The sequence below is a fragment of the Eulemur rufifrons genome, chromosome 13 (genome assembly GCF_041146395.1).
Source record: "Eulemur rufifrons isolate Redbay chromosome 13, OSU_ERuf_1, whole genome shotgun sequence".
Classification (NCBI taxonomy): Eukaryota; Metazoa; Chordata; class Mammalia; order Primates; family Lemuridae; genus Eulemur; species Eulemur rufifrons.
This window is the reverse complement of record NC_090995.1, coordinates 15,462,954-15,489,644: the sequence shown is the minus strand read 5'-3', so window position 1 is coordinate 15,489,644 and position 26,691 is coordinate 15,462,954. Positions and strand designations below refer to the sequence as shown.

Genomic DNA, 26,691 nt, shown 5'->3' with positions numbered 1-26,691 from the left:
CTCAAGCTGGTCTCGAACTCCTGACCTGGAGCGATCCTCCCACCTCAGCCTCCCGGAGTGCTAAGATTACAGGCGTGAGCTACCGTGCCTGGCCCCAAGCACAATTTGACGTTGCTTAAAAATATTTAAAAAAAAAAAATAATAATCCCAAGTTCATATAACCTAGATTTAATGTGTGTCATGAAAAATTTCATCACTGGATTAATACAACAAAACAAATCCATGCTGCAACTCTCTCTAAAAAAGCTAGGAGAATTTTATCCTGAGGCTTATTTTGGTTTAGGGCTATGAAGTTCCAAGACTAATCAGCAAGTTATAAAAGTTTATTAGAATCCCAATCTCTGGAATAATCTCCATAAGTTGTTAAAAACCAGCATCAAAATGTCTCCTTTAAACTGCCACTGAGGACTGTTTCCAAAATGAGCCAATTGGGGGCCAGGCACGGTGGCTCAGGGCTGCAATCCCAGCACTCTGGGAGGCCGAGGTGGGAGGATCGCTCAAGGTCAGGAGTTCAAGACCAGACTGAGCAACGAGACCCCCGTCTCTACTAAAATAGAAAAGAAATTATATGGACAACTAAAAATATATAGAGAAAAAATTAGCTGGGCATGGTGGCACATGCCTGTAGTCCCAGCTACTCGGGAGGCTGAGGCAGGAGGATCGCTGGAGCCCAGGAGTCTGAGGTTGCTGTGAGCGAGGCTGACGCCAGGGCACTCTAGCCCGGGCCACAGAGCGAGACTCTGTCTCAAAAAAATAAAGAAAGAAAAATAAATGAGCCCCTGCTCGGTCCTACTGTACCGACTCCCAAAAGTCCTTGGGCGGCTGTTGAGTCTCCGTCACACCAACTGTGCGCCCCGCTCTGCGCTCCCCTGGCTCTCACCACCTGCTCCCCAAGGCTCCCGTGCCCGTGGGTCGCCGGTGGCCAAGTGGAACCACTGATGGAGGGAGGACGGCCTCTGTCTCCCCCGTCCCTGCTCTCCCCCCCAGTGGCGGTTCCGGGGCGGCTGCCTCCAGGCCACGCTGAGCAGCGACTCTGCCCCAGTTCCCGTCCTCACAGGCCCCAGGCGGGCGCCCGCCCTCCCCTGCCCACGCACGGCTGGAGGTTGTCATGAGTTCATGCTGCTCCTGGTCCCTGGGGACGTCACCGTCCCTGTGGATGCCCTGACTCAACCTGCCCACACTTCTGTAAATGGTGCCTTTATTAAACTCATTATTCAAACCCTTTGAGTTTGTTCTTTTCTGCCTGAACCCTTACACGGCGCTTAAATTCAGAGCCATTCGGTTACTTTTCTAATATAAATCACAAACACTCGAACTCAAATTATGTCTCAATTTTAAAGTTTCCCATGATCATCAACAGTGGTGGGCTGGCAAATATTTAACAGCCGGCTTTGGGGAGGGGGGCGCAATTTGTAGCGTTTGCTGGTTTTCATGCTGTGTGGTCTCCTGCTGGGGCCGAATCCAGCCTGAGCTTTGCCCAGTGTTCCCACCACACAGTGGCAGTTAATAACCTCAGGAGCTCCTGTAATAAAATGTAGCAAAATAATTAGGAAGTGGCTAATTTTGAGTACTTATTACCTCTGTTTTTAACATAATTTATTCAATTGCATCTATTTAATTTTTCATGATAGCTCTGTTTCACAATCAGCTTGTGAAATGCCTGAAGCCAGCAGTGGCTGGCACAGGCTGTCACCTAAGAGCAGATACGAATTTAACAGCCACACCCACTCGGCCAGTTCGCCTTCCCCTCGCATTTTACCGTATGGTTTACAGGGACCTCAACAACTTTGCTCTAAGATTTTCTATTTGACTGTCAACTTGTTCTGTTGGGCAGAGAGAAAGTTTCTTAGAAAACTATAAAATTTTTGTATATATTCAGACTAGTGAAAATTTTGTCAATCTGAATTCTTTCTTTGGATAACCATAAACCTGGTTTCCAGGATCCTAACATTTACTTCTGCAAAAATCATCCTTCAGAGGAGAAATATTAGTTTTATAAGACGCTTGGGCACGATTCCTTGGTGGCAATTGGGCAGTGGCTACAGCTAGTTCCTGGTGTCTCACCGTTACGGATGATGTCAGCTGTAGGATTTTTCTAGATGCTCTTTATCAGGTTGAGGAAACTCCCGTCTATCACTAGTTTACTGAGATTTTTAATCATGAATCACTTTTGGATGTTGTCAAATGCTTTTTCTGTATCTATTGATATGATCGTGTGATTTTTCTTCTTTAGCCTGTTTGTATAGTACATTACATTAATTGATTTTTAAATGTTGAACCAGACGTGCGTACCTGGGATAAATCCCACTTGGCTACGTTGTATAATTATTTTTATACATTGTTGGATTCAATTTGCTAAAATTTTGTTGAGAATTTTCACATCTGCGTTTATGGGAGATAGCAGTATGTAGTTTTCTTTCTTGTCATGTCTTTGTCTGGCTTTGGTATTAGGGTAATTCCTTCCATCTTGTAGAGAGGTTGACGAGAATTGGTATAATTTCTTACTTAAATGTCTGGTAGAATTCACCAGTGAACCCATCTGGGCCTGGTGCTTTCTGTGTTGGAAGTTAATCACTGATTCCATTTTGTTAATAAATAGAAGCCTATTTATATTGCCTGTTTCTTTTTCTGTGAGTTTTGGCAGGCCATAGCTTTCAAGGAATTGGTCCATTTCATCCAGATCAGGCAAATCTGTGGGCAGGAAGTTGTTAACAGTGTAATATTCCTTTATCATATTAACAGTTTTAATGTCCATGGGCTCTGTAGTGATGTTTTCTCTTTTATGTCTGAGATTAGCAATTTATATCCTTTTTCTTTTTTTTCTTACCCAGCTAGAGGCTTATTGGTTTCATTATTGATATTTTAAAAGAACCTCTCATTTTTTCTAAGCTTTACTTTCCTCTTCTGCAAATTCTGCTAAAAATAGCACCTCCTAGAGTTGCCTTGAAGATAAAAGAGGTTATATAATCGAGGACTTACCTCAATGCCTGACATTCAATAAGTGATAACTTTCATTAGCTTCTACTACATCCTTCAACACACAGCGGCTCGGAATTCCCTCGTGCAAGTAGGGTTTTAATTTTCAGCCTCCTTGATTTGTTCTGTTGTTCCAAATGCCTGGAATGACCTTCCACCTCACTGACTCCCTGAGTCTTTGGCTCAAATCCTCACGCTCGAGTCAATAAGCTTGGCAGAGGGACTTACTAACATACCTGGGCTAAAAAATCTGGCTTTGGCTTCTATTTTCTGTGTGACTTTGCTTAAGTCACCTAACCTCTCTGTGTCTCCATTTCCTCATTTATAAAATAGGGATAATAGTATCTACCTTATAGAGTCGTTGAAATACAAATGTAAATCAGTGCTTCTTTGTGAAAATTTTAGAGTGAATACTAGATAAATGTTATTGACTGTTATTGGTAGTGTTAGGTCCGGAGCAGAGAGAGACACACGAAGCCTCACGAGTAGCAAAATACTGTTTATTTTGAGCATCTGGGTGCAGGTGGGTGGAGGCGAAAAAGCGTCCAGGAGAGAAAAGGGGGGACCCTTGGGTTTTATAGAGGGTTTTCGGGGGGAGTAAGTGGCTGATACAGCTGCTTGTAATAAATTCTTTTGCAAACAACCAGCTCCTAGGACCCCGGCCCAGTCGCATCCACCCTTCAGCTCTGGCCGGGCCTCATCAGGAGGGCTGGGGACAGATGACTCCGTCTCCACCAGGGAGGGGAGCAGCGCCCGCAGCTGTCACATCTGCGAAGTCCCGGGACCCCCCGCCCCCCGCGGCTGCTGCTTTACAAGCCTGAGTTTTGCATTAACCACATTCTGTCCTGCACCTGCTTCCCGGGCTCCCACCTGGAGCAAACCCGACAGGTAAGAGGACGCTGCCACCTGCGCCAGGCGGTGACTTCCTCGGCGGGTGGGGACGATCTAGGCTCCAGATTCAGTGTCTGGAGCGAAATCAGCGTTGCAACAAATTTGAAGAACTTAATGCAAGAAGCGAAAACCGAGGAAATGCGTGTCCGTGTCAGGATGTTGGGAAACAGGATAAGAAAGCGCGGAGCCCCGGAGGGCGGAGGCTGCATAGACGCGGCTCCCGCCCGCGGGCCGGGCCCGCACGTGGGGTGGGGGGGGAGGGGAGGGGAGGGGCTCGAGGAGGGGGAGGGGGAGGAAGGAGGAGGAGGAGCGGGGGGGCGGGGCAGGGGGAGAAAGGGGGAGGGGCGCGGCCGCCCGCGGTGAGCAGGAGGGGGAGGGGGGAGGAAGGGGAGGGGAGGGGGAGGGGGGAGGAAGGAGGAGGAGGAGGAGCGGGGGGGCGGGGCAGGGGGAGAAAGGGGGAGGGGCGCGGCCGCCCGCGGTGAGCAGGAGGGGGAGGGGGGAGGAAGGGGAGGGGAGGGGGAGGGGGGAGGAAGGAGGAGGAGGAGCGGGGAGGAAGGGGGAGGGGAGGAGCGGGGGGGCGGGGCAGGGGAGGAAGGGGGAGGGGCGCGGCCGCCCGCGGTGAGCAGGAGGGGGAGGGGGGAGGAAGGGGAGGGGAGGGGGAGGGGGGAGGAAGGAGGAGGAGGAGCGGGGAGGAAGGGGGAGGGGAGGAGCGGGGGGGCGGGGCAGGGGAGGAAGGGGGAGGGGCGCGGCCGCCCGCGGTGAGCAGGAGGGGGAGGGGGGAGGAAGGGGAGGGGAGGGGGAGGGGGGAGGAAGGAGGAGGAGGAGCGGGGAGGAAGGGGGAGGGGAGGAGCGGGGGGAAGAGGAGGAAGAGCAGGGGGCGGGGCAGGGGAGGAAGGGGGAGGGGCAGGGGAGGAGGAGCAGGGGGAGGAAGGGGGAGGGGAGGAGGAGCAGGGGGAGGAAGGGGGAGGGGAGGGGCGGGGGGAGGAAGGGGGAGGGGAGGGGAGGGGAGGGGCGGGGGGAGGAGGAGGAGGAGCGGGGGGAAGAGGAGGAAGAGCAGGGGGGCGGGGCAGGGGAGGAAGGGGGAGGGGCAGGGGAGGAGGAGCAGGGGGAGGAAGGGGGAGGGGAGGAGGAGCAGGGGGAGGAAGGGGGAGGGGAGGGGCGCGGCCGCCCGCGGGGAGCAGCGAGCACCCGCCCCCGACGCACCTTCGTCCGCGGTTCTCCCGCAAACCGGTTCCCGCCGCGGCGCTTCGCGGTAAGTGCAGCCTCCGCCCGGGCCCGGGTAGCTGGGCAGGGACAGGACGGGGACAGGGACGGGGACCGGGCAGGGACAGGACGGGGACAGGGACGGAGACCGGGCAGGGACAGGGACAGAACGGGGACAGGACCGGGCAGGGCAGGGACAGGACGGGGACAGGAACGGGGACCGGGCAGGGACAGGGCAGGGACAGGGACAGAACGGGGACAGGGCAGGGACAGGACAGGGACCCCGCGTTGCAGAATCGAGGAGACTGAGGCCCAGGGCGGCAACGGGCGGTACCCCGGGGGTCCCCGGCTGTGGTCACGGCGGGACACCCGGCTGTCCCGTCCCCGGACGCGTCGCCCCGCGCGGGGCACCCGGCGGCCACCTCGGCCTCCCGGGGCTGCGGGTCTTGGGGACACACGGAGGCGGGGTCGGGCGGTCTGGGGTCCCCGCGTCGCAGACCCGGCTCTGAGCCCCGGGAGCCCCGCCGTCCTGCGAGCCGTCCTGCTCTCCACGGAGTTTATTTTACCTAGTTTTTTAGGAGGTAGAAGAAAAATGAATTTAAATACTGGGCGTTGTAAGTTTGAGAAGTTTGCTTTTCCCAGAAAAGGCTGTTTTCTTTGATCGCCACAGACCTGCTCACTGGCTGGGAGTCGTCCCCGGCGACCGAGTGGCAGGTGCGGGCTCACCTGGTCGCAGGCTCACCTGGTCGCAGGTGACCGCAGGTAGCAATCGCGGTTCCTCCAGGCTCTGGGGGTCGGAGGCCCCTCGGGCTGCGGGTGAGAAGTTGCGCAGCCCGGGCCGGATAGACAGCGAGGCCCGGCCGCCGGGTCGTTTAATCAACCTCCTAAAAATGTCACTGATGAAAATGTCATCGCTGTTGGTTTTCATGAGGCAGAAAACTTCAGACTGACCAGAAAGGGAATTTAAAAATGTAAAGAAGGGCGGGCGCTCACGCCTGTAATCCCAGCACTCTGGGAGGCCGAGGTGGGAGGATCCTTTGAGCTCAGGAGCTCGAGACCAGCCTGAGCAGGAGCGAGACCCCGTCTCTACTAAAAATAGAAAGAAATTATATGGACAACTGAAAATATATATATATATAATTAGCCGGGCATGGTGGTGCATGCCTGTAGTCCCAGCGACTCGGGAGGCTGAGGCAGGAGGATCACTTGAGCCCAGGAGTTTGAGGTTGCTGTGAGCGAGGCTGACGCCATGGCACTCACTCTAGCCTGGGCAACAGAGCGAGACTCTGTCTCAAGAAAAAAAAAAAAAAAAAAAAAAAGTAAAGAAACCAGAGCCTGGTTCCCAGAGCCAGGTGGCTGTGGAGAGAGGTCCGTTTAGAAATAGCAGTAGAGCAGGAGGTGTAAGGAAGTGATGGGGACAGCTGTGATCCCTTTCAGAGGATGTGTTGCCTCATTTGGCCTCCGCTGTGCAGCAATTCCTTATAATATTTCTTAAAAGTTAAATGATAAATCAGTAATACTTCTTAATAATTTACAAATTATGCTGGATCAACACCCGCCGGGCGTCCGTGTTGGCCCAGTGTGAGCCAAGCACCAGGTGAGGCAGGAGCCTGGAGCTCCCCTGGGTGCCCTGGCGTCCAGCTGTCTAGATGCTGTGGGTCCCCTCACTGGCTGTGTGACTTTGGAATGTTTTCATACCTCTCTGTACCCCGACTTCTTACTGTACGAAGGGGAGATGCTGCTAATGATCCCGAACACACCGCATGATTGGGGGGCGTGTATTAAATCATTCACTCGTTCAATACGTATTTTTTCAGGACCTGCCATTCCCCAGTGAAAAAAACATAACAAAAATTCCCAGTCTTGGGAAATTGACCTTCTAGCATTTTTGTTTGTTTGTTTGTTTTGCAACAGAGTCTCACTCTGTTGCCCGGGCTGGAGTGAGTGCCATGGCGTCAGCCTCGCTCACAGCAACCTCAAACTCCTGGGCTCAAGCGATCCTCCTGCCTCAGCCTCCCGAGTCGCTGGGACTACAGGCATGCGCCACTATGCCCGGCTAATTTTTTCTATATATATTTTTAGTTGTCCAGATAATTTCTTTCTATTTTTGGTAGAGACGGGGTCTCGCTCTTGCTCAGGCTGGTCTTGGACTCCTGAACTGGAGCGATCCTCCCACCTCGGCCTCCCAGAGTGCTGGGATGACAGGCGGGAGCCACCGCACCTGACCTAGCATTTTTTATATAACCTGGCACATAGTGCGAGCCCAAGACCCTGGCTGGTATTACTACTATACGTCCCATTCAATGCTCGCAAGAGCCGTCCTCCCCTTCCTACAGATGAGGAAACTGAGGCTCAGAGCAGTTGTGTCCGGCTTTAGGAGGCAAAACCAGAGCTAGTAATACCTTCTATCCACTGTATACAGACGGTCCGCGACTCACGATTGCTCGATTTTCAGCTTTGTAAGTCGAGGAGCCTCTGTATACAGAGCGTCAGACTTTCTGAGCAGAGAGCTGACTGCCCCAGGCTACCGAGAGCCTGAGAAAAAGAGCTGAATGTTTTCAAGGATTCCTGGTGTCATTTCCTGTTGAACTCTGCTCTGGGGCTATACTTGAATATTTAGAATACTTTGTTCCCAGGATGGGTGGAGTAACTTGCATTTCTGAATCTACCCTGGAGCTACACCGGGCGTGTGTGAATAATGTCTGCTTATGGAGGGTGTGTCTGAGTTCCCAGAGAACGTCTGCACCTACCAAGAACTGGACCGAACCCTCAAGAGCAGATGTGTCTTTATCCCAGGCTGGAGGCTGGGAGCCCTGTGACACATACAGGGAGGTCCCACCGGGTCCCACCGTCCAGCACGGGGAATCACATCAAAAGCAGCTGAAATCTGTGTTGGTTTGGTTGGGAGGAGCAATTCCAGCAACTTCCCATAGTGTTGCTGTTACTGTTCCCTGCGATGGTCAGACATCAGTGCCCTGGTCAGACATCAGTGACCGACATTGTTCTGTTGGATTTTAAGCAAGTCAAAAATTAACTTTCCAGGAAGCGTATTTGCAAACCCCGTAAGTGCAGAGATTTTTTTTCTCTCTTGTCTTAGAGACTCAGGGGCCTAGCACGGTCCCGTCCGTTTGGCCAGTGGGTGCCCGATGCCAGAGACGCAGCGTCTTCCTGAGAACGGTTTTCTCTGAACACTGACCTCTGTTTTCTGGATTCAGGATTAAAGTTGGGCTGAGGTCATGGTGTTCTGAATCATGCCATTTAGCATTAATAATTTTTCTCCTTTCATAGGTCAGTGAGATCTCAGCCCAAGGCAAAGGGGGGACGTCATGGCCTCGGTCTGGGTAAGCGAAAATCAAGTCCTCACAACACAGTAACTTGCACGAGTCAAATCAAAGCACGGAAAGTCAAAATGTCAAAAATTTTTTGCAAGTTGATAAGAAGAATTAATATGCCAAGAAAAGCTAGAGGATATCAAAAATAATAACATGTTAAAAATGTATCATAGGCTGGGCGCAGTGGCTCACGCCTGTAATCCTAGCACTCTGGGAGGCCGAGGTGGGTGGATCGCTCGAGGTCAGGAGTTCAAGACCAGCCTGAGCAAGAGCGAGACCCCGTCTCTACTAAAAATAGAAAGAAATTATATGGACACCTAAAAATCTATATAGAAAAAATTAGCCGGGCATGGTGGCGCATGCCTGTAGTCCCAGCTACTCGGGAGGCTGAGGCAGGAGGATCGCTTGAGCTCAGGAGTTTGAGGTTGCTGTGAGCTAGGCTGACGCCACGGCACTCACTCTAGCCTGGGCAACAAAGTGAGACTCTGTCTCAACAAAAAAAAAAAAAAAAATGTATCATAAAGTTACATAGTTAAAATACTGTGGTGACTCCCAAGCAGAGATGTCAAAAACAGATAATAAATTTAGTAAATAATTTAGGAATTTATGATATGAAAAGGTGATGTTTCATACCAGAGAGAAAAAGATGGATTATTCAATAAGTATTAGGAAAACTTCTAGTTATTTGGGGAAAAGGTAAATCTGTATTCATTTTCCTTTACGTGAAAATAAATTTCAGGTGAATAAAATACAGCAACGAAGGAGATGAAATATGGATAGATTTTAAAAAATCATCTTTGGCTAGGTGTGGTTGCTCACACCTGTCATCCCAGCACTCTGGCCGAGGAGGGAGGATCGCTTGAGCTCAGGAGTTCGAGACCAGCCTGAGCAAGAGCGAGACCCTGTCTCTACTAAAAATAGAAAGAAATTATCTGGACAACTAAAAATATATATAGAAAAAATTAGCCGGGCATGGTGGCGCATGCCTGTAGTCCCAGCTACTCGGGAGGCTGAGGCAGGAGGATCGCTTGAGCCCAGGAGTCTGAGGTTGCTGTGAGCGAGGCTGACGCCACGGCACTCTCCCTGGGCTGACAGAGTGAGACTCTGTCTCAAAAGAAAAAAAAAGCATCTCTCCAAAGTGCTGGTGTTAAAACAATCACAGTTTCCCTCCAGCCCTGTCCATTGGTTAAACTGCCGTGGAGTGGGCCGGGCTCTTGGCTGACGCCCCATTTCTGAAGGGCCGGGAGAGACCCAGGCAGGTGCGATCAAGGGTCTTCAGTTCCTGTCGTGGCCGCAGCCGTAACAAATCACCGCAAATTGAGCGATTTAAAGCAACATTCACCCACTAGCTCACAGCTCTATTAGAGGTCAGAGCCCTGAAATGGATTTCCTAGCACAAAAATCAAAGAGGGGGCAGGCGGCCTTCCTTTCCGGAAACTTTGGGGAGAATCTTGCTCTGAGCTCATTTGGGCTGCTGGCGGAATCGAGTTCCTTGCAGCTGCGGGACTGAGGTTTCGCGCCGGCAGCTCTTGCAGGCTCCCACGGCTCAGAACCAGCCACGGTGCCTCGAGTCCTTCTCGTGCTGGGAATCCCTTTGGGTTTTCTTCCCGGGGCATCGCCGTTCTGCCGTCCTCTTCTTCTCCAGCGGGAGACAAGCTCCGAGCGGTGAGACTGGGCCCCCTGGGTGCTGCAGGTTGAACTCTGTCCTTACATTGCAGAGTTCTGTCATGAGACATGACTCGTTGCAGTTTCCAAGGATTGTGGTGCGGGCACTTTAGAGGGGGGCCGTTGCTTTGCCCGCAGGGGGCTGGGGGGACGGCTGCATCAGAGGTGGCAGCGTCTGGCCTTGAGGGGCTGGAAAGGAAGGCGGGGACAGGCCAGAGCCCCGAGGGCAGACCCACAAGGGAAGAGAGAGGCCCTGGCCAGAGAGGGGCTCCTGCTGCCCCCCTTTTTTCCTTGTTTCCCCGTTCCCAGAATAAAAAACTGATATTCACAAGCGAGGTCTCAGAGAGCAAAGATAAAGAACAACCCAGAACTGCTACGGAAAACGATACGGCAGTTTGCCAAAAATTAGGACTAGAACCACCTTACGATCCAGCAACCCCACTGCTGGGTCTGTCTCCAAAGAAAACGAAAGCAGGGTCTTGAGGAGAGGTTGCCAGACCGTGCCCAGCGCGGCACTTTTCCCGACGGCCAGGAGAGGGGAGCCGCCACCGTCCCTTGGAGTGAGTGGCTACACCGCATGCGCTGTGTGCGCACGGGGGAGTATTACTGGGTCGTGGAAAGGAAGGGAATTCTGACCCGGGCTGCAGCCTGGACAGACCCTGAGCACATCCTGTTACGGGAATGAGCCGGTTATGAAGTGACAAACCCCGTACGATGCCACTTGCAAAAGCTGTTGAAAGTTGGCAAATCCGTAGAAACAGAAGGCAGAGTGGTGCTTGGGAATGACCGGGGGGGTCGGGGGGGGGGAGAGAGAGGGGAGTTTGGTGGACACAGAGTTTCAGTTCCAAACGATAAAAAAGTTTGCAGATACGTTTCAAAACAACGTGAATATTCTCAGCACTACTGAACTGTGTACTTAGAAATGGTTAAGAAAATATATTTCGTGGTTTTTCTTAACCATGGTAAAAAGCCAAAACAAAACAAAAACTCCCTCAGATTTACAGAATTCCACATATATATATATATATATATTTTTTTTTTTTTTTTTTTTTTTGAGACAGAGTGTTACTTTGTTGCCCGGGCTAGAGTGAGTGCCGTGGCGTTAGCCTAGCTCACAGCAACCTCAAACTCCTGGGCTTAAGTCATCCTCCTGCCTCAGCCTCCCGAGTAGCTGGGACTACAGGCATGTGCCACCAGGCCCGGCTAATTTTTTTCTATATATATTTTAGTTGTCCATATAATTTCTTTCTATTTTTAGTAGAGACGGGGGTCTCGCTCTTACTCAGGCTGGTCTCGAACTCCTGACCTCGAGCGATCCACCCGCCTCGGCCTCCCAGAGTGCTGGGATTACAGGCATGAGCCACCGCGCCCGGCCTAGAATTCTATATATATTCTTATCACAAAGTTTTATCTGTTCTCTTTTTCTCTCTTACTCACAAAAGCACATACACACCCAAAACAAACAAGCCATTGAGTGTATGCATTTCTACGGCTGTAGAGCAGCTGGGCGCGGGGAGGGGTGGTTTGGTTTATTAGCGTGCTATATCCAGGGGAAAGACTTAGGCTGCAGTTTCAGTGTATTGCCCTGAAGATGAAAATCCGGCTGGATTCTTAGGTCTTTTATGTTTCACGTGGAGTGTTGCAACCCCGCGTTGGTCCAGATGAGTTAGCAACTCTGTTGTGTTGGCGTTTCCTTTGTTTGGAAATGTTGAATATCTCCGTTCAGGCATGTGTTCTGCTACTTCATTTGTGATGAAAAGGCCCGATATCTTGTCAGTGTCTCCTCCTTGAACTGAGAGATCTTTGTCACATGGTGCCTTTGGGGCCACAGCAAGCGCTCGGGAAGCCTACAGATTAGAATGTCTAGAAACACGGCTGTTAAGAAACCACAGCGGTGTATTCCTGCGTGAGCCGTCTGCATACAGTGCTGTGTTCTCATGTAAACAGTAGGAACTCTTTCCCTCTCAGTCAATTCCTAACTTCCTTTTACAGAACACTAACTGCAATTCCCATTTGTTTGAACTCTCAAATTAGAATTTTTATTATGGTACTAGAATCTTTCTAAATTAACTCATAATCATCGTACTCACCAGGAACTGTTACTAACACCCTGACTTCCTGTGACTTTCCTCTCTCCCTGCCGAGCTCTGGTTTGCAAAATGGGGAAGGGGAACATGGGGCTGCTCTGTCACCCAGGGGTGAAAGAAGTTTTACAAAAATATGTTACGTAAATACAGTGCCCACTCACTTTGTCTTGAAGTTCAGCCAAAACACAGTTAAATGAGCAAGTACTTAGTTCAACAGGCTGTACTGGGAGTAGAATGAGGACAGTCCAACCACAATCCCAGTTCTCCCTTTTATAACTCCCTAATTGATTAAAAGGCAGGCTCTCGAATATGACCTTGAGCAAGTTACTTAGTCTCTCTCTACCTCAGTTTCCTCACCTATAAAATGGGTACAATAATAGCACCTACCTCATTTAGTGTTTGTAGGCATTAAACCAGTTGGTGCAAAACACAAACTGGCATGAAGTGACCAGTCAATAAATATTAATTATAATCATTATTATCTCAATATGTTAATTTTATTTTAATAACATATTCCTTGCTACATAATATCCCTGCAGCTGCTTTAGCAAAGGAACTTCTGCCTGTTTTCCTGGATCTGATTTTGTTGCAAATCAGCAGCATTCCTCCCCGTGGAAACGGCTCCCTCAGCCACCAAAAACAGGTGGCTCGGCCTCAGACAGATTCTTTCTGACCACTCCTATTTTCAATATTTTATAATATTTTTAACATACACATATTTCTAAAAACACATAACGCTCTGTTTCCGCTCCGCGTGGATACACTGGAATACGATTCCAACACTCACCACCCGGTGTCAGCATCCGACTCCACAGGTTTGAGGGCCCAGATCTCCCCAAAACTTCCCGCACTGCAGACGCCAGGTCTGGGTCCCGGGAGCCACCTGCACCCCGGATCTGCTGGCTGCAAACGGGATCCCCTCGATTCCATAATCCGCTAGAATGACTCACAGGACTCACTGGAAGGATTACGATTACAGATTTGTCATAAGGGATGCGCACGGGGGAAGTTGTGGGAGGATCTGGAATCCAGAGCTTCCATCCCCTCCCCCTGCGGAGCCAGGTGCATCATCATCATCATCTTCATCATCGTCCCTGAACGTCACCCGGGAAGCTCCTCTGGGCTTCAGTGTCCGGAGTTTCACTGGGTCCCAGTCTGCGGGCGCGGTTGATTCAATCATCGGCCGCACGATTGATCTCGGTCTCCGGGCCGCCCTTCCTCCTCCGGGGTTGGCCGACCCGTCCTTGTCATCGTCATCGTCATCACAGGGCTGGCCTTGCTGTGGACGGCTCTTATCTCGGGGTTATCTCAGAGCCTGCCGTGAGTCACCTCAATAGCACGACTGTGACACTCCCATCACTCAGGAAATGCCAGGGGCTTTTGAAGCTCTGTGCCGGGAACCAGTACACATACCAGACGGATTCCTAATTTACCACGTAGGCATCACTCACACTAAGGCACGGAGCTCCCAGAACACCCTAGTCTTCTATTTTTTACTGAAATTATGTTATCACTAATGACATTGACTATCTTCTGCTGGTCAGAAGTTCTGATTATTAGTTAAATCTTTCGTAATGGGGGAAAACGGGTTAATGTTGGGTAATAAATGCGGATTGGCAGACAGGATCGTTCAAAAACATGGGCACCGTGTAGAAGGTGTTTAAGAAGGGACCCTCGTGGTGGAGGTGCTGGGGAAGGACCCTCGGGTGGACACTTGCGCACAGGACAGGCCAGCGCACGTGACGTGTTTACGGGGAGTCGGACGGCACAGCCTCCCTGCCCAGCTGACTCTTCCGTCCTTCCCTGGGAGCCAGACCGGGCGGTTTGACACACGAGGACACCGTGGTCCCGTTTCCGCTGTTCACCCGAGGGGATGACGGCGGAGCTCGGACCCCGGGAAAGGCGCGGTGTGCTAACCCGAGAGAGAATTTGGGGAAGGGGACGCCTTTCACATTTGCGTCTCCCAAGTCTCCCCGGATACAGTTTGTGTCCCCCGGGTCCCTTGGATTTCTGGGCTGTCGGGATTTGAAGGAAGCGGCCGGCTGTCTGGCGTAGACCTTGGTGAGACCCCCGCACCCTGGGGCGTCTCTGTCTTGCTTCCATCTGCTCTCAGCAAACTCACTCCCTTTGTTTATGAAGCCGCCGTCTGGGGGCGGAGCACAGAGTTGGGGACGTGGGGACGTGGGGACGAGGGAAGCCGACGGTCTCCCCCCTCGGGAACTGTATTTTAGAGGAGAGACAGAGGCGGTATAAATGGTGGGAGACGTTACCGAATGCTGAGTGCTAAGGCAGGGCGGGTGCCAACGTGGCGAAGGACAGCAGGGGACTCAGACCGGGCACCAAGGGAGACCTGCCAGAGAAGGTGGCCCCGGAGGAGGGGACTGAAGGTGGAGGCAGGTTCCAGCTCAGGGGACGGCACAGACAACGGCACCCAGGTGGGGACAGGTTCAGGTGTCGCAGCCGGACTTCCCGAGAACGGAAGTGCGGTGGGCAAAGGAGAGAGGCTGGGACGAACCATGCAAAGCCCCACAGAGCAGTGCCAGGGTTGGGGCTTTGTTCAGTATTGGGGGGAGTGTTAAGCAGGGCTGTGACAACATCTGACCTAGATCTGTCACCTGCCCAGTGGGACACGGTCAGAGATGGGCAAGAGGAAGCAGAGAGGGAGACAGCTCGGGTCCGGGAGAGCCAGGGTGCTGACTTGGCCGGCAGCGGGGCCGGGAGGCTGGGAGGGGCGTACGTGAAATTACCCTCGTAAGAGTCTCGACAGGCCTCGCTGGTGGACTGGATTTGGGGGGAAAGAGACATGGAGGAATCAAAGCAGATTCCCAGGTCCCTTGTGCTGTTCACAGGGGTGGGGAAGATTGAGGACACAGAGCACGTGGGCCCAGATTGCCTGGGTTCCAATCCTGGCTGCGCCGCCAACTAGCTGTGTGACCTTGGCCAAGTTTCTTAACCTCTCTGTGCCTCCATCGTCTCCCCTATAAAACAGGGATAGTAATAGTGTTTTTGAGAATTAAACGAGCAGGTATCTATAAAGTACCAGTAAGCGCTATATAATTAAGTGTCTCATGGGGGAAGAAATAGCTTGGGAGGAAATAATGAGTTGATATGTGAGATATCAAAACGGGTACATGGAGTAGACGTTGAATATACACGAGCAGTGCTCAACACAAAGTCTGGGCTGGGGCTGTGAATGCAGGCGTTGTCTGCTCGCAGGAGGCAGCGGCAGGAATAACCCACAGCGGGATTAGCGGGAAAGAGGAGAGGAAGGGACCTTCCACGGTCGGGCAGGTGGCTGAGCTCACGGAGAATAAATGCTCGAGGCAGGAAGAAGCCAGGAGGGGACGCAGGAGAGCAAAAGGCGGGCCAGGCGGGTGACCCATGAGTGACACGCCCTTCGGAGGGGTCAAGGCTTCTAATTATTTTTTATTTTCTTTGAAACAGCCTTGTTCTGTAGCCCCAGCTGTAGTGCCGTGGCATCAGCCTCGCTCACTGCGACCTCCAACTCCTGGGCTCAGGCGATCCTCCTGCCTCAGCCTCCTGAGTAGCTGGGACTACAGGCATGTGCCACCATGCCCGGCTAATTTTTTTCTATATAATTTTAGTTGGCCAGATAATTTCTCTCTATTTTTAGTAGAGACGGGGTCTCACTCTTGCTCAGGCTGGTCTCGAACTCCTGAGCTCAAGCGATCCTCCCGCCTCGGCCTCCCAGAGTGTGAGCCACTGCGCCCGGCCAAGGCTTCTAATTATTATAATCCGTGTTTCATGGAAAACACAACACAGATTGCTTGTTTGTCCCTGTCTTCCAAATCACGTTCCCTTTCTCCGCCAGCTCACACCCTGCCCTGTTATCAGATTCCAACGCTCGTGCCCCTGGTGGAAGGTTGGAAGGGAGGAATGTCTCTCCTTTGAGTGGGCACAAGAGCCGATGGAAACATTTCCTCCAGGCCTGCTGGACACATTGCAAACAAAGCCAGGACGCCAGCCTGGCATCTCTCCGGCGTCCCTGGCTGCCAGTCCTGCCCGCGGGGGGACGTTCACCCCGCCTGCCTGTGCTCTGCCCTCTGTCCCCTGGCCGTGGGGGGCCTCCCTAGGGACCCCTGCCAGCCGGCCGGAGGAGGGAGGCCCTAGGACCTCCCCTGCCGGAACCGCGTGGATACCCGTGTTTTCCGCTGGCATTTCACCTGCCGCTTTAACTCCCAGCGTTGCCGTAATAAGGACCGCCAGCTGGTGTCTTCAACCAACGGGAGTCTATCCTCTCTCAGCTCGAGAGCCTGAAGGCTGAAATCGAGGGCGATCCTCCCCCGAAATCTGTCGGGACTCTTTCCTCGCCTCTGCCTGGTTTCTGGGGGCTGACTGGGGCAGGAGAGCAAGCAGGACCCCTGTTACGAAAGGCAGATGAACAAGAGAAAACCAAGCAGAGGTTTACTGACACGTATTTCAAAGGTACGTGGAGAAACCCCGAGTGGCTCTCAGAGAGGAAGGTGCTCACGGGGCATCTTCAGCAGAGAGGGTGAATTTTTAATGACAAGACGATGGAAAAGGACTTCGAGTCTCTACAGACTTTTGGAGAAGGAGGCAAAACACTGGCAGGATCAAGGTTAGTCAAACTGGCTAATGTGGATTCCTCTAGGGCCGTGGCCAGGCGCCTAAGGGTCTACAGCTGTATTGGTGGTTAACTTCCCTTCTCCCTGGTAGAGACGCGGGCGGGACAGCTTTTGTCTCCGTAAATCTGTGTCCTGTTTTTAGGCAAATAGAGGGAGGACAGAGATCTCCGTGCATCTGTTTTTCCTTGTCTTCTGCTCAGCAATTCTTCATGTTTTGGGAGGAGAATTCTGGTCTCCTCCACCTGCAAGCTCGGTGTTCCTTGGTTGCGGCTGCGTAATTCCGGGCTCTGCCCTCATTGTCTCTCTCGTCCTTCCTGGCTGTTTCTGCCTCCCCGTGGCTGCTGCTTCTAAGGCCCCGGTCACCTCGGATGGGGACCCACCTTCCTCCAGGAAGACCTCATCCTCGTCCCTCACATCTGCACTAAGCTGTGTCCACGTAAGCTCCCATTCTGTGACGCTGTGGGTTAGGACTTCGGCTGCTCTTGGAGGAGCAGACACGATTCCCCGAGTAACAGCCGCCTGCCTTGGCCGTATTTCATTCCTGGGCCTTTTACAGAAAGCTTTGCTTGGTTTTGAAAGCTGCTTTTCACTTGAACAATTGAACGAGGGGTTTCCTTGGTTTTGAAAACTGCCTTTCACTTGAAAAATTGAGCGTTTTCCAAGTTTTGATTGCTGGTTTTTGCCTTTTTTTTTTTTTCAGTGATCCACCTCTAAGAGTTGTGATATTGCCGTGTTTTTTGTAGTTTACTCCATTTTTCCTGGAGTCACAAAGCTCCGTGACCCAACAGAGTGTCTTGACACTGAGCGGAGAGTGATCATTTCTCCCTGGCTCTTTGAAAGCTCCTGAGTCCTGGAGTTTATCTGAGCGTTTGATTTGAAGCCTTAATTTTTTCCTGTGGTCTTTATGGGGCTTTACGAGGTGACAAGTGACTTTTCTTTGCCTCGTCTTCAGAATCCGCCTGCAGCGGCTGGTGGGGCGTTTGGCTTTAAATATGTTTCGTGTCAACAGGGGTGGGTGGTTGGCATCTTGTGTTTTTCTCCTTCATGCGTCCTTCTGAGTATGAATGTTTAATTTCTTGCAAACCCAGTGCGCTCTGGGTAGCTTTTGTGAGTCGCAAACAGGTTGGCCTCTCTCGGGGGTCGTGGCAAAGAAATAGAAAACAGCTGGAGGTGTTTAAGGGCTGTGGAGGCAAAGCTGATGAAACAAGATGTAAGAAAAAAAATGAAAGACTTTGCTAAGTATTCGTGCGACGTCCTGCGTTAGGGTTAGGGTGAGGGCGAGTGAGGGCGCCAGGGTTACTGGGGACAAACCAGACAGACACTGATCAGCCACCGAAATATCAAGGAAGCCGGCGGGTGAGCAGCTCTGCTTGGCTGTGAAGACGCCAGCGGGCCTGAGCAGCGAGCCCACCATCCAGTTCTTCGCCTTCCAGCCCCGTGGAAGACTCCGTGACTTGTTTGCTCATGTTTGCTGAGATTTGCTAGGTAGCTGAGCATGAGATAAAGCAGTGGGGTCTTTACCGTGCGTCAGAGTCACCGGAAGCCTTGTTAGGACACGGTGCTGAGTCCCAGCCCCGCAGTTGCTGACTCAGTGAGAGTCGGGTGGGCCCGAGAAGCGGCATTGCTGCGAAGTCCCCGGGTGATGTTCACGCTGTGGGAACCGCAGTCTGGGGACCACCGAGCTGGAGTCTCCGGAGGCATCACGGTGCCGTGCGGAGCAGGGGCGTCTAGGGGGGCGGGTTCGAATCCGGCTGCCCTGTTAGCACAGTTCTGCTAAGCGCATAATCTCTCTGAGATGGAGTTTCTTCCATTTTTAGTTGGAAATAATAAAGTCCACCTCGTTAAGGTCCTTGAAAGAGTTAAATGTTTGTGAAACACGTTGTTTGCTGGCTGACATATATTAGTATAAAAAACTCCATTAGTTCCTTTTACTGTTTTGTTTTTGTTTTTTTTGGAAGTCATGTAAATATTTCTGGATGGTGTGGACAGCAAAGTCTATCAGATGAATGATACTGTTCGTTGAAATAACCGAAGCAGTTTTAAGTAGTTCACTAAAATCCAACTTCAGGATTCTCATGCCCTCTTTCAAGCTGGTGTATATACCTGTGCTTTTCTTTCTTTCTTTCTTTCTTTCTTTCTTTTTTTTTAATTAAACAAACTGTTGCTCCCCGTTTAATTCTTAGTAGGTGAAAAAAGTTGAGTAATAGAGTGGGAATTTCATCCTCCTCTGAGTCTGCTTGTTGGAATTTTAGCATATTTTGACGCGGGGGTGGCAGAGGGCAGGGAAAAGGCCACAGCTACCCTGCAAACCCTGATTGTGCATAATTCATAAACGATTGGGATCTGACCACAATGTTGTCGTCCTGTGTTCAGAAGCAGCCCCGTAAATACCTGTGTGGCACAGACTCGTCTGGGGGCCTCTTAAATGTGCAGAATTTAGCACCCAGGTCGGGGCCTGGTCAGATGCGTTTTAAAGTTGTCACCCCAGACGGTGTAGACGCTGCGTTTCAGGAAACACCCAGCACAGCACGGGCTAGAATAGTCTAGTCTGAGTTTAAATTCAGATCCTGTTGCTTAATCAGCTGTGTGAACTTGAGCAAATTCTCCAGTCTTCTTGAATCTTGGTGCTGGCCGGGCCCGGTGGCTCACGCCTATAATCCCAGCACTCTGGGAGGCCGAGGCTGGAGGATCGCTCGAGGTCAGGAGTACGAGACCAGCCTGAGCAAGAGCGAGACCTCGTCTCTACTAAAATAGAAAGAAATTATCTGGATAAAAATATATATAGAAAATATTAGCCGGGCATGGTGGCACATGCCTGTAGTCCCAGCTACTCGGGAGGCTGAGACAGGAGGATCGTGTGAGCCCAGGAGGCTGAGGTTGCTGTGAGTGAGGTTGACGCCACGGCACTCTAGCCTGGGCAACAGAGCAAGACTTTGTCTCAAAAAAAAAAAAAAAAAAAAAAAACCTCAGTGCTGTTGGTATGAAACGTCTCACTCTTACTTCTCCGGGCTGTCAGACAGGTTGTAGTTAATGTGTGTGAAACACCTGGTGCTGTGCTGGGCAAAGTGCTCACACTCTCTGATTTTTTTGTTTGTTTGTTTGTTTTGTTTGAGATAGAGTCTCGCTCTGTCACCCAGGCTAGAGTGCCATGGCGTCAGCCTCGCTCACAGCAACCTCAGACTCCTGGGCTCAAGCGATCCTCCTGCCTCAGCCTCCCGAGTAGCTGGGACTACAGGCATGCGCCACCACGCCTGGCTAATTTTTTCTATATATATTTTTATCCAGATAATTTCTTTCTATTTTAGTAGAGACGGGGTCTCGCTCTTGCTCAGGCTGGTCTCGAACTCCTGACCTTGAGCGATCCTCCCGCCTCGGCCTCCCAGAGTGCTGGGATGACAGGCGTGATAAAGCAAATATTCTTCAGAGTCACCAGGAGTAACACAGCTCGTGGCTCCAGAGAACCAGTGTTTGATCTTTGTCACTTTTACACAAGAGGAAAAGAGGCCTCCTGAGGTTTGTGGTGGGTGTCGTCCTGCCTGCGTGTCTGAGGAGGAGAGACCCTCTCTTGAGCCGCTCCTGAACGGGCAGGGAGGTGAGCAGATCATGGGTTTGTCGTGCGCCTCCCAGATGCACACGGGAATACACGTATGTAACATAAAGGCAGATGTTGTTTTGAACCAGTGGCACTTCCAAATATTTCTTTCCAGGTTGGACACCGAGGCACAATAAGAAATTACCCAGACTTCAGCCCATCGGCGGACGCTGAAGCCATTCGTAAGGCGATCAGAGGAATTGGTGAGTGAGGCTTTACGATTCCTTTCTTAACACTGAAGCAAATCGGGAAAGTTCTGGTCTAAAATACCTGGCTTCAGTTTGCCCAAGTTGGCTTAGTCAGAGAAATTGTCAGGGATTTTTTAAAATTGGGAAACAATGAGGAGATATATAGGGAACCTAATTTTATGAAATCTTAACATTTGCCATATTTATTTAATGTTAAAAACTACCACCACCACCAGTCATCATACTGATAAATCAATACAAATACGGTCCCTGTCAATTCTTCCTGGATTTCATTCCTACCGTATTCTCTAGAGATAAACACCATCCTAAATTAGAGTTTGCGCCCATGAAACTTTTAATACCATAACGCTGTAGGTATGTATATCTTGTTTTTTGTGGTTTTGAACAGCGGAAAATGGAATCCTACTCTATTCATTCTTTTTTAATTTGTTTTTAGCCCTTAATGTAATGTTTTTGAGATTTACTCATATTGATATGTTTAGCTCTAGGTCATTAATTGTAACTGCATCACTGGATCATAAGGTGGCATATGGCTGGAACATTGAAATTGCCCACAATTCCTTTCTATGACGATATAAAAATACTTCACCGAATAGTCCTCCTTATGTCTCACTGTGCACATTTGCTAGCATTTCTCTAGAATATGACAGGAATTGGAGTTTTCTAGGTTGAAAGGGATGCTTTTCTTCAAATTAACCAGCAGTGTTGCCAACTGCTCCCTAAAGTGAATATAGAAATTAGCATTCCTGGCCGGGCGCGGTGGCTCACGCCTATGATCTCAGCACTCTGGGAGGCCGAGGCAGGTCGATCGCTCGAGGTCAGGAGTTCCAGGTCAGCCTGAGCAAGAGTGAGACCCCGTCTCCCCTAAAAATAGACAGAAATTATATGGACAACTAAAAATATACATGTATAAATTAGCCGGGCATAGTGGCGCATGCCTGTAGTCCCAGCTACTCGGGAGGCTGAGGCAGGAGGATCGCTTGAGCCCAGGAGTCTGAGGTTGCTGTGAGCGAGGCTGATGCCACGGCACTCTAGCCCGGGCAAGAGAGCCAGACTCTGTCTCAAAAAAATAAATAAAAACAAGATTCCAACCTGGTAAGAAGCTGGAAATTCAAAATTAAAACGTGCTACTCTCTGCATTAGTTTCAGGCCGTCGGCCATTTTCCTTTTGTCCGGGACAGATATTGAGCATCTTTGGGTCGATGGTGAGTGACATAATGTCCATGTCGTGTAGGAACCGATGAGAAGACACTCATCAGCATCCTGACAGAGCGGTCGAATGGGCAGCGCCAGCTGATTGCTCAGGAATACCGGGCGGCGTATGGCAAGGTACGGTGGGATCAGCAGGACAGGCAGCCATCGGTACGTGCCACGGTAGCTCCCACATGTGACCACCGTGACAGAAGATGCCCCGTGCTGGGACCTGAGTCCCGGTTCTGCCGTGAACGGGCTGAGTAGCCTCGGCCGTGTGGTCTGATCCTCCTGGGCCTCAGTTTCTCCACCTGTGGAACCAGGGGGGTTTCCTCAGGGTGCTGCTAAGCCAGGAGTGGCTTTGCCTCCCAGGGGACGTGTGGCAGGAAAGGAGACCTTCCCAGGACGGGGCTGGCGCTGGCATCTCGTGGGCAGAGGTCAGGGACGCCAGGAAGTGTCCCGCAGGGCACAGGGCGGCCCACCACAGCCAGTTACCTGCAATCCGCCCACATCCTGTCCTAGACGACTTTCCTTTCCTTTTCTTTTCTTTCTTTTTTTTTTTTTTGAGACAGAGTCTCGCTCTGTCACCCGGGCTAGAGTGCCATAACGTCAGCCTCGCTCACAGTAACCTCCAGCTCCTGGGCTCAAGCGATCCTCCTGCCTCAGCCTCCCGAGTAGCTGGGACTACAGGCATGTGCTACCATGCCCAGCTCATTTTTCCTATGTATATTTTTAGCTGTCCATATAACTTCTTTCTATTTTTAGTAGAGACGGGGTCTCGCTCTTGCTCAGGCTGGTCTCGAACTCCTGACCTCAAATGATCCTCCCACCTCGGCCTCCCAGAGTGCTGGGATGACAGGCGTGAGCCACCGCGCCAGGCCGTAGATGACTTTTAATTTCTTGTCTAACTTTTAAAATATTTATGTGATTATAGGTTTAATTCATTTAGCTAATGAAAACTTAGCAACTACTAGAAACTAACCGTGTAAGAACACGTAAGACTTGGTCTTGGTGACAGCTTGTCTGTTCCACACCTGTCTGTTGAGACAGAAGATACCTGTGTCTGGAGACGTCCTAGTATTGGAGGTGACACTGGCGTCAAAAGTGCTCTTCTTGCCTGGAGCTCACGTTCTATTAGAAAAATTATAAACAAGAGCATAAAATAAGTTCGGATATCGGTAAGTGCTATGAAAACATTAAAACAGGATGCCAGGGATTCTCTCTGCTTCTCCTGGGCGAGGAGCGTTTCGGGCAGAAGGTGCAGCAAATGCAGAGGCCGTGAAGCAGAAACAGGTGGGAATGTTCGAGAAACAGGAGCAATTCCAGTTCGGCAGGAAGGTAGGCGGTGAGAGGGCAGAGGGAAGAGGTGAGGCTGGAGGGAGGCTTAGAACGTGCTGGGCCTTGTCGATCTTATTCTAAGGGCAGTAGGAGACCATGGGAGGTTGATAAACAGAGCAATAATATAATCCAACTTTTAAGAGTTGTTTTGGCTGCTGTGGAAAATGAACGGTGGAGGGAAAGGGACGAACAGACCGGTCAGGCCACCGAGCAGTTCAGGGGTCCCTGTGGGGGGAGGGTGTTCCCCAGGCCCCCGACACCATTAGGACGCCTTCTCCGAGGACTCCGAGCTTCCTCTATCAGATACTTATTATATTCAAATTTTATCTCTGAATATCCCTGTTTTTCCCATTAGGGCGTAATGTCTTAAGGGCGAGGCTTTTGTTTAACTCACCTTTAAATGCCGAGCACAGAGCCGGGCCCAGGAGAGACGGCTGCTGAGTTAAGTGACGCGCCGAGCTCCGGGGCCAGGCGACACTGTCACGGGCAGGGAACACGGATGATCCTCTGGCCTTTCAGTATTTCTGGAACTCGCGGGAAGGCTGGAGGCGAAGGACAGCCAGCACGTCTCACCGGGGGATGGGACAAGGGCTGTGGAGCGAGACTCGGCCGCAGAGCTTTGGGTGGCAGCTGGTGGCACTTAGTGTTTAGAGAGGGAGATCCTGTGGCATCGAGGCAGAGCTGGTGATGTTGGCCCCGTGCTGTGTGTGTCAGCAGGGACACGCCCTGTGTGGCCCCCGCACCCCCCGCGGCCGTGTCGGTCTGCGCCCCCTGGTCACGGCCGCCTGGGAGGCTCGAGCCTGTGTCAGAGCTGAGGGGAATCAGGATCAGAGAAAGAATTATTCAGTGTCACTCCTGTGAATATGAAAAATAAAAACCCGGCCAGGCCGGGCGCGGTGGCTCACACCTGTCATCCCAGCACTCTGGGAGGCCGAGGTGGGAGGATCATTTGAGGTCAGGAGTTCGAGACCAGCCTGAGCAAGAGCGAGACCCCATCTCTACTAAAAATAGAAAGAAATGATCTGGACAACTAAAATATATGTAGAAAAAAATTTGCCTGGCATGGTGGCACATGCCTGTAGTCCCAGCGACTCGGGAGGCTGAGGCAGGAGGATCGCTTGAGCCCAGGAGTCTGAGGTTGCTGTGAGCGAGGCTGACGCCACAGCACTCTAGCCTGGGCAACGGAGCGAGACTCAGTCTCAAAAGAAAAAAAAATTAAAATTAAAAATAATAAAAATAAAAACTATGGTACCTGCTTTTAAGCAGGGGAGAGGGACTGTATTCATGTAACGTGTGGAAACAGTGTCAGTAAGTCACGGCCACTCCACGGCCACACTCAGGGGTCCCTTGTGTTGTTGCCGGAAGCCACCATCTCACCAGAGGCAAATGCCAGCCCTTCCTCCCTCTCCCTTTGTCCCCAGAGCTCTTCGGCAGCCGCCGAGAAGCAGGGAACCCGGGGACAGAGCACGTACAGTGAAGCAGGGGGTCAGTTAATGGGGCTCCTCCTCCTCCTCCTCTTCCTCACTCCAGCCCAAGCACCAAGAACACTGAGCACCCAGGAAATGCTTCTCGATACGAAGTTCCTGACTGTGGCTCACGTCACCCCCCGCTTTGCTCTCCTTCAAAAAGCCTCTGTGAGACCGAGCAGTTTGGGAGCCGTGGTAAACTGCAGGTTAATATTCGTCGAGATATTTTCAGCACTTGTGTTTATTCCATGCAGATGGGCACGGTTCTGTCTGACGTTGGCACTGTCTCCATCCTTCCCTAGGTGCTTCAGAGAAAGAGAAAGGAGACGCCTTTCACATTTTCCTCCTTGTTTTCTTTTAGGAGCTGAAAGATGACTTGAAGGGTGACCTCTCCGGACACTTCGAGCATCTCATGGTGGCCCTGGTGACGCCACCAGCCGTGTTCGACGCAAAGCAGCTGAAGAAATCCATGAAGGTATGAGCCCCCCGCAGCTGTTGCTGCCCAGGGTTTGACCCTTTCCCCCCGAATCGCACCCCCCTTCCCCGTGCACGCCGGGGGCCTGGGCGGAGTCAGGCGCTGTTTGGGTCTGTGCCCCCCAGTGCTGGGGTGACCCCAAGACAGGGAAGGGTGGTGGAGCTTAAGCCCAGGTATTCCTGGGCTGAAACAATGTTGTCATATCCTTCTGTTGCTTGTTTTTTGATATGAGGCGTCAAATTTTCTATTTTGTTGTCATTGAAAGTAAATGGTCCTGGCCGGGTGCGGTGGCTCATGCCTGTAATCCCAGCACTCTGGGAGGCCGAGGAGGGAGGATCGTTTGAGCTCAGGAGTTGGAGACCAGCCTGAGTAAGAGAGAGACCCCGTCTCTACTAAAAATAGAAAGAAATTAGCTGGGCAACTAAAAATATATATAGAAAAAATTAGCCGGGCATGGTGGCGCATGCCTGTAGTCCCAGCTACTTGGGAGGCTGAGGCAGGAGGATGGCTTGAGCCCAGGAGTCTGAGGTTGCTGTGAGCGAGGCTGATGCCCCGGCACGCTAGCCCGGGCAACAGAGTGAGACCCTGTCTAAAAAAAAAAACAGTCTTTATTTGATCAAGTCCTAGTGCAAATGGCTTTCCGTGGAGTCACAGAGTGAGTGAGTCAGTGACCTCAGTATAAATAAGGCCGAGAGCTAAAGTCCCCAAACCAGCGGGGCCCGTAACGCAGATTACTGAGGATCAGAGACCGTCTTGCGTGAGGAGGATGCGTGTTGACCAGCGCGGTGGTACGAGGATGAACCCCCTGAGAGATACTTTGCAGATCTCTTTCCAGACACGGTGGCTTGTTGGGTGCCCGGGAGGGTTAATCCTACCAGACTCCCACTGCCGATCTTGAACGACACAGGCTTTTTGCTTTATGCTATTTCTTCCTAGAACTATTCGATTGATTTTTGCACTAGAGTGGGAAATTTTCTTGAAAAATTTGATGTCTGTTTATTCCAGACAACTCACGTTATTAATATTTTAATACAAAAATGTATGGAAAATCAGAAAACGACTTTAGAACACTATGGGACCTGGTATTGATTTACTCAGAAATGTTCTTTTGCTGGTGAGAAACAAGATACTAAGACAGAAAGGCATGGAATTAAGTTTTTTTTAAGTGTTGTAAAAATTAGATTTCCTTTTCCTTTTTAGGGCGCTGGAACCGACGAAGATGCCTTGATTGAAATCTTAACCACTAGGACAGGCAGGCAAATGAAGGAGATCTCGCAAGCCTACTATACAGGTAATCTCTTTACCTTTCCCGCTGTGCACACATCTATGAGCTCCGTTGCTGTTCCCAGAACCCCCTCAACCTCTTCTCCACAAGGCGTTTTGAGAAGGCGAGACTTACAGGAAGGACGAGACATTCTAAAATGGGCTAAAGACTGTGGATGCTCAGAAAAAATGAGAGTATGATCTGAACTAGAAACTGCTACCTTAACAATGGCGTTAAGGTTTTGCATTTATAATATTCCGGCTGCGGTGGATTTTGCTCTCAGGAATCGCTGCTTAATTGAATTAACCATTTTCATTGACGTAAGGGACTGGAATTCTAGTACATTATTATTCTGTGTTAAAAGACACTCAGATTAGACTCGTGATTTCCGGTGT

At 51.1% G+C, this 26,691-nt stretch overlaps 1 protein-coding gene across 1 annotated transcript in view; it reads left to right on the top strand.

Moving 5' to 3' along the window:
• Window positions 1–5,054: 5,054 nt before the first annotated feature.
• The window catches only part of ANXA3 (annexin A3), a 38,524-nt gene continuing 16,887 nt past the window's right edge, over window positions 5,055–26,691 (top strand). The window contains exons 1-6 of the mRNA XM_069485440.1: window positions 5,055–5,119; window positions 8,359–8,411; window positions 20,469–20,556; window positions 21,797–21,891; window positions 24,919–25,032; window positions 26,233–26,323. Of these exons, the coding sequence (XP_069341541.1) occupies window positions 8,397–8,411; window positions 20,469–20,556; window positions 21,797–21,891; window positions 24,919–25,032; window positions 26,233–26,323 (403 nt within the window). The 5' untranslated portion in view covers window positions 5,055–5,119; window positions 8,359–8,396. The remainder of the gene's footprint in view (window positions 5,120–8,358; window positions 8,412–20,468; window positions 20,557–21,796; window positions 21,892–24,918; window positions 25,033–26,232; window positions 26,324–26,691) is intronic.